At 40.7% G+C, this 12,416-nt stretch overlaps 1 protein-coding gene across 4 annotated transcripts in view; it reads left to right on the top strand.

Moving 5' to 3' along the window:
• Positions 1 to 12,416, top strand: part of si:ch211-197h24.6 — a 77,673-nt gene that overhangs the window by 61,865 nt on the left and 3,392 nt on the right. For all 4 annotated transcript variants that reach the window (XM_048615190.1, XM_048615199.1, XM_048615206.1 and 1 more), the window contains 3 exons: positions 1,016 to 1,066; positions 3,958 to 4,065; positions 5,073 to 5,172. In XM_048615190.1, the coding sequence (XP_048471147.1) occupies positions 1,016 to 1,066; positions 3,958 to 4,065; positions 5,073 to 5,172 (259 nt within the window). The remainder of the gene's footprint in view (positions 1 to 1,015; positions 1,067 to 3,957; positions 4,066 to 5,072; positions 5,173 to 12,416) is intronic.

Raw genomic sequence — 12,416 nt, 5'->3', positions numbered from 1 at the left:
TGTGCTTCATTGTCCGTGTGTAATGAGACAAGTGAGAATTGGTCATGTCTCTTGGTGGCTAGTTAGTGTTCGTGTATCCTTATTGTCAGTTTTCTTCCAGGTTGACAATATGGATACACGGACACCAACGAGCCACCAAGAGACATGACCGATTCTCAGTGGTCTCGATACACACTGACAAAGCAGGACATGAATTTGACTAGGACAACATGTCCATAAAAGCACAAGCTAAATGGAGACATGCCAGGGAATTCCTGGAGGCCTGGCATTCCAACCGCAACTCGGTCAAAAAACACATTGAACTGGACCTGAAATACAAACCACTGAAGAACAAAACCGCAAGTGATACCACCCACCCCAGCAAATCGAGGCATATAAATAACAAGCAGGACGGAACACCAATGCTTCACCGGAGGCACGCTGACGATGTTACCCAACAGGGTGACAAAACGTCTGCAGCCAAATACGTTGGCTCGGCGAGCAAGCTTTCAACCTCATCCCCAACCCGAGCTGCTCATCGTCTCAAATGCTTTAAACATTTATTAATTTAATAATTAACATAATAATTTTTCTTTCCTCTGACTTCCACTATCAATTTTGGATTTTGTTGTTTGTTTGTCATTCAGTAAATAATTCAGAATCTGAAATTGACTTGATCACATCACAGGTGTGACAGTTGGTCAGTCTCTGTATGAAATGGGATAATTGTTATGGTCGCAACCAGTTGAACCTGAATGTACTTCAGCAACAGCTCATTTGAAGTTGAGAAATGAGTAAATGGTATAACTGTACCAAACCATGATAAGCTTTATTTATTAAATTTTAGTATGTTTGCTCAGTAGTGAGAAGCATCATACCATTGAATTGAAGCTGTTTGTTTAAGGTCACTCACAAAAGAACACAAGTACTAATGTGTTCCATTGTTTCTCTAGTTTAATGTTACTGAGAGTTCTGTTTCAGAAATGGTTAGCAGTTACAAGAATATTGAGAGAAAATATTTCTTTGTGTACTTTAGCATGGCCTATCCAAACAAGATATCATAAAGAAGGAGATTTTGGCGTATTTGGTGAGTGCAAAATGGTTCTTTTCATTTTCTGTCAAAAGTTAAAATCTAAGGGGCAACGTTTTCATGCAGAGTGTGGTGCATGTATGGAATTAGCTGCCAGAGGAAGTGGTGGAGGCTGGGACAATTACAGCATTTTAGAAGGCATATGGATAGGTAGATGAATAGGAAGAGTTAGAGGGATATGGGCCAAATGCTGGCAAATGGGACTAAATTAATTTAGGATATCTGGTTGGCATGGATGAACTGGACCAAAAGATCTGTTTCCGTGCTGTACAGCTCTATGACTCTAATTACAATTGCAATACAAACTGCTATGTAAAGATGACTTTCACTTTTTTTTCCTCAATTAAACATGTTATAATACATCTCCAGCAAATTTTCCCTCTATATTGTGTGGCTGTACAGCTGCTGTAAATGTACATGCTGCCTGATTGGCGTGCTATGCATTCGCTTCTGGTTTCATGAACCTTGGAGGTGCACACAGTGGCTGGAGAAATGAAATGGAGCATGGACCTCCAGGGCAGGTAGGTCTTGAACCCAAACCTTCGGCCTAGAGGAGGAAAACTACCATTGCATAAAAAGATCCCTCAACTCAAAAGGCCATTGAAACTGAACAAAGCAAATTATAACTGCCAAAAGTGATGCACTTTTTAAAAAAGCACCTTTTCTGATCATAGGTCTGTTAATTTTTTGATATTGTCAAATCTATTTTGACAGAAATTGTGAAAGACCAATGTGCAAGTAATGAGTTGAAAGAAACACTTGTTTTGAAGTTTGACAGTTGATCTTTAGAGGTGGTAAGTCTCCAAGGCAGCAGTTGTCATGCAGTATTGTTTGAAATCAGTTGTTGTAGAATGAGAAATGCTGCTGTCAAGACCAAATTTATGTTTCACCATAGCTTGCAATCTGTCTGCCAGAAAAGAGCAATTATAAAGGAACGGTGATTCGATTTAGGATTGTATATGGCTTGGAGGGCAGTGATGTTCATCAGTGGTGAAGGAAGTGAATGTTAAGATATAGTGAATGGAGTGCGGTCAAGAGGCTGCTTTATCCAAGATGGAGTCAAGCTTCTTTTAGCCTTTGGACCTGCATCCACCCAGGCCATTGGAGAATATTATGCCTTTACTTTGTAGATATTGGCTGGGCACTGGGGAGACAGGCGGTGAGTTACTTGTAGCACAATTCCTAGGTTGACTTCTTGGAGCCACAGTATTTATATGGTGAGTCCAGTTCTACTTTTGTTCAATGGTAGCTCCTGTTGATAGTGGGAGACTCAGAGATGGTAATGCTGTCTAACATCAAAGGTTGATGGTCTCTTGATGGAAATAGTCATTGGCGAACATTTGCATGTTCAAACGTTGTTTATGAACCTAAACCTGGATGTTGTCCAGGTCTGACTGCTTCAGTATCTGAGGAATTGCAAATGGTGTTGCACGTTGTGCAGTTATCAGCAAACATCCCACTTCTGACCTAATGACAGAGAAAAGGTAAAGTCATTGAAGCAGTAGCCTGGCAGAACCCAAGCTTATATCATTTGAGCAGGTTATTCCTTTGCTTGAAAGGACTGTCGACGGCCTCTTCACTCACTTTGCTGATTTTGGGGAGTAGACTGATCAGGTGATAACTGGTTGAGTTGGAGTTGACCTGCTTTTCATAAAGACCGTGAATGCTGTAAACTCCAGCTGTAGCTGGTGCTGGGAACATGCGTGTGAAGAGGCGCACACTGTAATTTTGGAATAATGAAAGTCAGTCTCCATGATGGTGTAGCTGGAAAAATCCAGTGGGAAGTGATCCATGTCTTGGGAGGCTGGGCTGTCGGTTGTGTAGTAGGATGCTTGGTTCTGGAGGTTTACCTTTCAAAAATGAAGACTACCACCTGCCCCCTCCAGCTGCTGTACAGCTGCACGCATCTTGTCTTCTGGTATCGGCCAACATGGCCCCCTGCTTTTAGGTGGCGCCAAGTAGGGTGCCTGTCCATTAAGGGATAGTATTGAAAAATAGTTAGAAATTTTGTGATGCTATTTATGTTGAGATTGTTGTGAGCTTTTTTTTACATATATATCTATAATATTCTTTGGTGTAAAGAACTTATGTTCTGTTGTTAAAGAATATCTACAGCCTTTAGTGAATATGTTAGTGATTAGCAAGCACATTCAATACTTTAAAAGTAAGTTAACTCTATGAGCTATCAAGCCAGGTTTCATTCTGGGATCTGATTTGTCCAGTATTGCCATCAGATGGAATTGTAACATCTCACATAAAAGTTTCAAGTCTGTATGCATTGGTTTCAGGGGAATGAATTTGAGGGCTGTGCCAGTGGGAACAACCAGAGTCGGAGTGCAGTGGTTTTAATGGCCAAGGGCATGGAGAGAAGGGTGTTTATTGTCAGTAGGGTGGTGATGGAAATATCCTGGTGAATGGGGAATAAAGAGTTAGACGTGGGCATTTGAAACTACACATGCAAGTAAGAGGGGGGAGGGATTTTCTCCTAGGTTGAAGGTGCTTCAAGGGATTGACCATCCATGTTTGATGGCAAGGCCGAGGGATTGGTCTTGAATATGAATAAGGAAGGTTATTCAGAGAGAGAGATTAAAGGACATAAAGGCACTGAATTCAGAAGGGAGCACAAACAAAAACAAAAGTTGCTAGGAATACTCAGCAGCATGTGTATGAGAGAAAGCAGAGCTAATGTTTTGGGTCTAGTGACCCACTTCAACGCCGTTCAGAAAACTGAAATTGGACAGTTGCTTGGTGGCAGAGACTTAAGACCGTGAAGTACTGAAGATGTTTCTGAGAAACCTGGTGTAGTGCATGGTGGGGGAAAACACAACTCTTAGAAAAAGATGTTTATTAATACTCTTGGTTGGTAAATAATCTATATTTTCTTGCAGGCCACTTTTAAAATTATTAATGATACTGATGCTGGATATGTCAAGGAAGTCATGTACAAACTTAGTAATCGGTTGTTGCAGTTTGGGCAAAAAGCCATGAAGATTACGGTAAATGTTTTGAAAGAAACTTAATTTCATGTGATTATTAATTTGTTCCTATCTCACTATAAACTTACCTCTCCTGAAGGCAACAACTTATGCTGAGGTTTGGTTACACAGACAGCAGTATCCAGTAGAGTCAATTCTTCATGCATGACTCTGGCCAGAAGATGTTGATGAGCTAACTGATTGAGATAAGCAAAGCCTAGTCACATAGAATGTTTACAGAATTTTCATGGGGTCACTGAATAGAGAGCAGAAGTAAAGGCACCACAGCTCTGTCCATTCAGAGATAGCAAGAACTGCAGATGCTGGAGTCATAGATAACAGTGTGGAGCTGGAGGGACACAGCAGGCCAGGCAGCATCAGAGGAGCAGTAAAGTTGAGCTCTTATGAGAGGTGTAAGAACGTCAACTTTCCTACTTCTCTGATGTTGCCTGGCCTGCTGTGTTCCTCCAGCTCCACACAGCTCTATCCATTAACTTCTCTTTAACAATGTTTTGTTTCATCCTATTGTAACCAGAAACACTGAATTAAAACGCAATGTGTGAACAGCACATTCACTTTGATTAGCTAATTTAACACTAATCATAGGTAGCACATAATCTCATTTGATCTTTTTGCTCATTACAAAGCCATATAGTGTGTATGCTCAATGAGCTAATATGTGCATGTTCATTGTTTTAACATTCACCCTTCCAACCACACCTACACACAATTTTAAATTGGGTCCCAACCTGTTCTCAGACATGCTATTCTTAAACATGTTTCAAGTACAGATGCTACACTGAACTAAGTTGATGTGCCTATTTTTTAAAAAAAAAAGTTTACTTCAGGCCATTGTCACTAGCCAGGAAACCTTTTCATGTAACAATGTTACTGACAGGCCGACTGCGAGAAAACCTGTAACGGCCCCTTGATTAATTTTTACAGCATTCTTCTACAAATGTCACATGTGGGTATGCATCGAGTTCATGGTATATTTGATTTTAGAATAAGTATTCCTTCTTGTTTAGGGTTCTGCTGAGAAGTTAATTGAAGAAACAAAATCTTGTATACCAGATGGAAATTTTGGACACGACTCTCGTAAGAACACAAATTTGGGGAGTTATCCAGGTAATTAGGTTTCAAACGGATGGTCGTCTTTCTTTAATCTTGATGGTGCATACTGATTTACGGAATAATTCACGGATTTTACAGTGTATTTTAATCACTACTGGTAGCACTTAGCATTGCCTTTAAGACCCTTAAGACATCAATGTCATATGTGTAATATACCGTAGATGGAGTTGGAATGCAAACAGTTTTTAATACAGTTGTCACATCCTGTCTTGTATGGTTTGTTTTGCTTAAACGGACATGGACATTTATTTTCATATTGAGCATCCTGATCCTAGTCTTATAGTTGAACCCCTTGAAATTACTGTACTTGTATCAAGACTCATTGACTTGATCTGACAAATATTTTAGAACTATAAAACTCCAAGCCAGCTTGAATAAAACATCTTAGGCTTCTTATAGTTTTTGTACTGCTTTGATATGTTACTGAAGGTTGATTAAATGAAAAGATATGCTAGATTAGCTGTATTTGTTATTTAGAGAGGTTGACCATGGCGTTCAAAACAGGTTACCTCTTTGTTTACAATAAATTATTTGAACTGGGGAAATGTGAAAAGCAACAACTTTTATATTTGTTGTTGCATAGTGAGATTCTTTAAGCACAAAAGGCTATACTTAAATTTGATAAACCAGTATTGCTTTGCAAATGGTCTGAAATGGTTAGCCCAGAGAGGATGGATCATTTCTCTTAAATCACTTTTAGATTGATTATCCCCTACTATATATTTCATTCTCTATAGTTTCCAATTAATAAGATGTCCATGAACAAAGTTGATTTTGGAAAGTTTGTTGTATTTGCCATAAAACTCTTGTCATTTGTTTAGCATCGTCAGATAAAAATGTTTCCAGATTGGGCTGAAATTGCCAGGATCCAACTTTGTGACATCTTTCATTGTAGACACCAAACAGTTGGAGGCAAAATAGTCTGAACAGCAAATGTTTCCTTAGTATAACAACCCACTCTGGAAAGTGCGCTGATACTCCATCCCCACTACTTCCAGGGTTGTCATAAAAGTTAAAAGATTTAATCAGATTACTCAAAGTCTTCATTACACTGTGCAGTGAGCTCAGTTTAATAGAAAACACTGACTTTTTTTTGCACTTTAGTAGTTTCTACTAATAAATCAACTCTAACTACAGGCAAACACAATATATATTATCAACTTATAATTCTGTAACTTCAGTTGTACCCCTTTTTAAACCTCTACAAATACTTGGAGACAGGAAAAAGAATAATGTATTGTGTGAAGGAAAAAAAAAGGGAACACCATTTGATAGCACCAGTACACAAGATTCATGCAGGTATCCTATCGCTTCGTCTGAATATTTAAGATCTCTGATCATCTTTCTCCCAAGTCCATTCAGTTCTTTACTGCTTTACTAGCAAAACCAAGGTTAATGGGAATCAGAGTAAAAATGAGTCATACCTGGTACAAAGGAAGGTGGTGATTTTGGTTGTCATTCACCTCAGCTCCAGGACATCACTGCAGGAGTATCTCAGGATGGTGTCTGAGGTCCAGTCATCTATTGCTGCTTCATCAAAGACCTTCCCTCCATCATAAGATCAGAAGTGGGGATTTTAACTGATGATTGCACAATATTCGGCACCATTACCAACTCCTCCAACACTGAAACAGACCTAGGGCGGATGCAGTAAGACCTGGACAATATCTAAGTTTGGCCTGACAAATGGCAAGTAATGTTCAGTTCGCACAAATGCCAGGCAGTAAGAGAGAATCTAACAATCTCTCCTTGATGTTCGATAGTATTATCATCACTGAATCCGCCACGTACTACATACTGGGGGTTACCATTGACCAGAAACTGAACTGGACTCACCATATAAGAACTAAGCAGGTCGGAGGCTAGGAATCCTGCAGCGATGAACTCCACTCATGACTTCTCAAAACCTGTCCACCATCCGTCTAAAAGGCACAGACAGGAGTATGATGTATGCACCTCGCTTGCCTGGATGAATGCATTTCCAGCAACACTTAAACATGATAGTATCTATGATATGCAGTCTGCTTGATTGTCACCACATACATAAACATGCACTCCCTTCAACACTGATACTCGGTAGCTGCAGTATGTACCATCTACAAGATACACTGCAGAAATTCACCAGGGCTCCTCAGACAGTGTTTTTTCAAAACATCGAACACTACCATATAAAAAGACATGGGCAGCAAATACATAGGAACCCCCACCATCTGCGAGTTCTCTTCCAATTCACACACTGTCCTGTCTTGGAAAGGTGTTGCCTCTTCTTCAGCGTCACCAGTTCAAAATCCTGTAACTTCCTCCTTAACAGAATTATGGGTATACTTAACACCAAATAGACTGCAGTGGTTCAAGAAAGTAGCTCATCACCACCTACTTGAGGGCGATTGGGGATGGGCAATAAATACTGGCCCAGATCGTAACACCCACATTCCATGAGTGAATGCAAAAATAAAGATAGGATAGTTGACACACTACTTTTTCAGTCTCCCAGTTACTGTTTAAAGGCAGCAGCTTATTGATAAATCTTGAGTTAGAATTGCTGAACATCTTCCAATTCTTTGCTACTTTTCTGCAAGAAGAGAGAAATGCTGTCTTATAGAATCTGGAGGCATTCTCCCCTGTGTTACTCATACAGGCTGTCCATTTGCCCAGGAGCCCGTTAGAGCATTCTTGAACCCCACAACTGGTCCTGTTTCCTCAATCAACAGGCTGACTCTAAGCAAAACTGCCCTGAATTTACACCCCCAGTTTAGACGAGTCCACCAATCCTTCCCATGCTTGAGCAAAACAACTGTGGAAATATAGCTCGCAATGAGTTACAGTAACTGTTTTAAAACTGCAACATTGCCTTCCACAGTTTTCTTGGTTTAAAGCAGTATCATTTTCCCATTTTGGTCCACAATGCAAAATAAAGAAAAAAATTTAAGAAGTGGTTTTTACGTTAGAAAGGAGCTTGAATTAGTTGAGAGTGAGTGCATGTACCTCAAACAAGGAAAGTGTTTATGATGAATGATTTTGTACAGAAATATTGAAGTTCAGCCTGCTTTGACACAAGATAATTGAAGCAGAGACTGGTATATCTTTTATGGGAAAACAACGGATGAATCTTTATAACACCAGAATATACAAAAAATGACAGAACAGGGTCAGTGGGATAAGTTTTGGATCACTGTAGTAGAAGACAGCACAAATCCAGCATGATGAATAGTCTATAAAAACCAAAAGAACTGTGGATGCTGTAAATCAGGAACAAAAACAAAGTTGCTGGAAAAGCTCATCAGGTCTGGCAGCATCTGTGGAGGAGAAAACAGAGTTAATGTTTCGGGTCCGGTGACCCTTCCTCAGAACTCCGTGATGAATAGTCTCCTGTGCTGTAAACTTGATTGTTCTGTCACGCTAATGTGACTTTTGTTCAAACTATTGCTCATAACAGATAGTGACCAAGGTATAATTCGCTCAGGTTTTTATAAGATATCATCACCTCACCATAGATTAGTTATCCTATTTTCTACAAATACTTCAGCTAATCACTTCTTCAGCTGTTCCAACAGCGCCTTGACAGCTACACAACACACTCAGTTTCACAGTTATATCACATCCACAGGAAACATGATAAAATCTTATTTAGCCGTTATTATTGACATAGGTAGGAAAGTACATTGTGAGAAAGGACTTGAGGACGCAGATGGACAAAGACAAGTTGAGTGAGTGGGGAAAATATTGGCAAATGGAGTATTATGTGGGAAAACGTGAAACTGTTTACTTTGGTAGGAAGAAAACATGGAGATCAATTGCAGAATTCTGAGATACAGAAGGATCTATGTGCTCTAGTGCAAGAGTCACAAAATGCCAATATGCAGGCACCAGCAAGTAATTAAGCTAGTGGAATGCTATGCTTTATTACAAGAGGAATTTAACATAAACTTGAGGATGCAGTACTTTAATGACCTGGAATGAGAGGATGTCTTATGAGGAAGGTTGACTTGATTCAAATACACATGACCTGGATGACCTTGACATGAATGTGGAAATGACATTTCTTGTGAATGAATGCACAGTGCTGATTGAAAATTATCAGCTGGATTTTCTGAGGAGTGCAGTCTCATGCATCCAGCCCTTTTTTAGATGAAAGATGGGAGCTCCACATTTTTGCGTAGGAGATTCTGATCAGGGTTTCTTCAGAAAAGCAGAGCTGTACTTGTTCTGAAAAATCTTTTATACTGCAAAACTGTTGGAAGTCAAAGCATACCCCGCTTTTATAGAAGCCAGCTCCATAATAAATTTAAAGACCCTGACAGCTGCTTTCATCTGCTATCAAACAGTAAGTACATAATGTAAGTCTGGGGTTCTGGGAGGATAGAGAGGCAGATGGGTGGGGGTATAGGATGCATGTAGGTAAGGGTTATGATTCCAGCTGGGTAGTGGTAGGGTGCCAGTGATTAGGATGCCTAAAGTATAGGGTGCCTGGTAAGTGGGGCATTATAGTGTCACTTGAGTAGGCATATTGTGCCAGGAATTAGAACACCAGATGGGTAGGGGGGTAGGGTGCCAGCATAGGATGTTTGATACCTAATGTTCCCGTTTGGTAGGGTGCCAGTTCAGTAAGGAGTAAGGTGTCAAGTGGGTAGAATGCAAGGTGGCGAGGAGCTAGATATCTAATGCAGAGTGAAGGGTAGACTGGGTGGGTAGGAGGTTGAAGCCGACAGTGAGGAATGTTAGGGCTTGGGATCAGATCAAGCTCAGTGGGCACCTGGTAGTGTTTGGTGGTGGTTGGAGGGGGAGGAGGTAGGGTGGCGTGTCAGGCATGAGGTTAAGGTATTGGGAGTCAGATTTAGTGACAGTGGGGGCAAGGAAGGTCAGGTGCAGAGCAGGGCAGGGGATGGATGGGCGTACAGTGGCGCAGGAAGAGAATTCGGCCACAGATCAATGCAGGGGATGTGTATTATTTCCAGGGGACATGTTGGGTCAGGATTTGAAGAATCTAAATGGCCTGGGGGTGGGGGGGCCTGTAATTGGCGTTATGAGAGGTGAGTATGGCATCAGTTGAGCAGTTACTCTGGAGTTAAATACATAGTCTAATTCTCTAACTTCCCTTAATTTCATCAGTACTCTCTGATGTCAAATGGAAATGCCCAGTGGAATCTTAAATTTCTCAGACAATTGCTTGAGTCTGCAACAGTGGGGATTCCACAGGGTCTCCATGCCCAACTCCCATTTATGCTGGAATAGGGACTGGCCGTTGGAAAATTTGGGCCTATGATTCACTGTTTCAGGAGAAAACAGAATTTTTTTTTCTGAGGGTTGTGTGGTTTTGTGACTCTGCCTCAAAACTTAGGAGGCAATGTCATTTAATATTTTTAAGAGGAGGTGGATAGGTTTTTGTTAGGCAGGGGTGTAAGAGGATATCCGGGTAGATGGGAATGTGGAATTCGTGAGACAAATAGATTAGCCATGATCTTACTGAATGGCTGAGCAGGTTGAAGGGGCCGAAAGGCCTAGTACTTCCTAATTTGTTTTTAATGATCATCAAAATACTTGCAAATATTTACTCACCAGTAATTTGGTCCTGTCAAGACTGTTTCTCAATCTCATTATGACCTGGTTGTGTTTCTCTGAGCACCATCTTTAGGCAGTGCAGAGAAGAATAAGGATGACATCCTATTCAAGCAGTGAAAGCAGCTGCCTATCTAAGATTGCATTGGCTGGATGTAAAATAGACTACATGACAAAATAACTTTTGTTTTGACCTAGCAATGCCACCCCCTGCATCTCTCCGATACCCCCATGTCTGCAACATGTGCACAGGATGACATCTTTGCACACTGTGTGTGATGACCTCATCATCGCATGTGCAGACTTTTCAACAGGCTGTCTTACGACCAGGTGACATCACTGACTGACCGCACATGCGCAGTTTCCATATTGCATGACTGATAACCACTCCATTATGGCCTTGCTCCAGACATATGAAATCTGAGTGACCGAGGAAGAATGAGATTAGCTACCCTAAACATTTAGTTCCTATTGAATTATGGCAGCAAAGACTGTTAGCAAAACCGAAGTTAATAATGTGGAAGGCTAATCTTTGCTTTGTCAGACCTGACATAAAGGAACATTATCATGGTTGTTAGATACCAGCCATTACTGCTCCAGAGTGGTGTTGGGTCAATAATCTTCAGCTAAATCCTTAGAGACCATCTGTCATGATTACTTTTTTCATAATTCTGCAGGGTTCAGCTGCATTCAAAATTGCTCCAAAAGAAGCAATTCATGACCGTCTACAGAGGAAATGGAAAATATCCATGCTTGTTCGGACAAGTGCAGGCAACTGTTGTGTCCCCTTAATTCCAGATAATGACCACCTTTATCAAGATAATTAATATCTTTCCCTGACTTAAACCATCTGCTTTTGATTTTCACTAACCCTCAACTATTAACATTATTTCGATAATCACTTACTAGAAGCTCAATTGGACCAGCTGATTTGTCACCAGGCCTGAAAGATTAGCAAATTGGTCTCACTGTGAGTAGCTCATCAAATCCTTTAAAGTCAGTGTCCATCTACAAGACTGTCATCATCAATTTGATGGAATTCTCACCACAACATTCTTTCTAATTTTTCTTGTTCCTGTGCAGACATCTGAGGTCTGTGCACTGCAGCAGTTACCAGAAATGAAACCCTTTCCTTGGTATGCTGATCAATGTTCATACAGCTCCCCAGTGGCTCCATAAATTAGGAATGTCACTCACCACTTATTTGGGTGAGTGCAACCATATAAAAGTTGCTGTCCAAGGCACATCAATTTGCTTAATTGACACTTCTGCCATTGCACTGTGCTTCCAGTAGCTCCATCATTAGTGCACATCCTGCGGAGGCAGTAGGTATGATGTGTAAAATGCACAGCCCAAATTATTAACTCTAAATAGTACCTCTTTACTCTTTTTTTTACTTTTTAATAACACGAGCCAGAACAGAAAAGTGGGAACATTATCATCTCCAAAGTGACTTGTTTCTTTTGGAGATTCCAGGTCAGCATCGTCAGCTACCCCAGGTTCTAGAACTGTGGGAGCATCGTTATCACAGGGACATAGCTGTTCTGAGAGCTCATTACCACCTCAGGGCAACCAGGAATGGGCATGAATTACCAGCCTGTCCACGTCTGAAGAACATGAAAAAAAGCAGGTTCCATCCTAGATTATAAGGTGCAGAGCTGGATGAACACAGCAGGCCAAGC

Source organism: Rhincodon typus, chromosome 2, assembly GCF_021869965.1.
Source record: "Rhincodon typus isolate 14 chromosome 2, sRhiTyp1.1, whole genome shotgun sequence".
Classification (NCBI taxonomy): domain Eukaryota; kingdom Metazoa; phylum Chordata; class Chondrichthyes; order Orectolobiformes; family Rhincodontidae; genus Rhincodon; species Rhincodon typus.
Note: the sequence above shows the minus strand (reverse complement) of the source record. Positions and strands in the feature narration are given on the sequence as shown.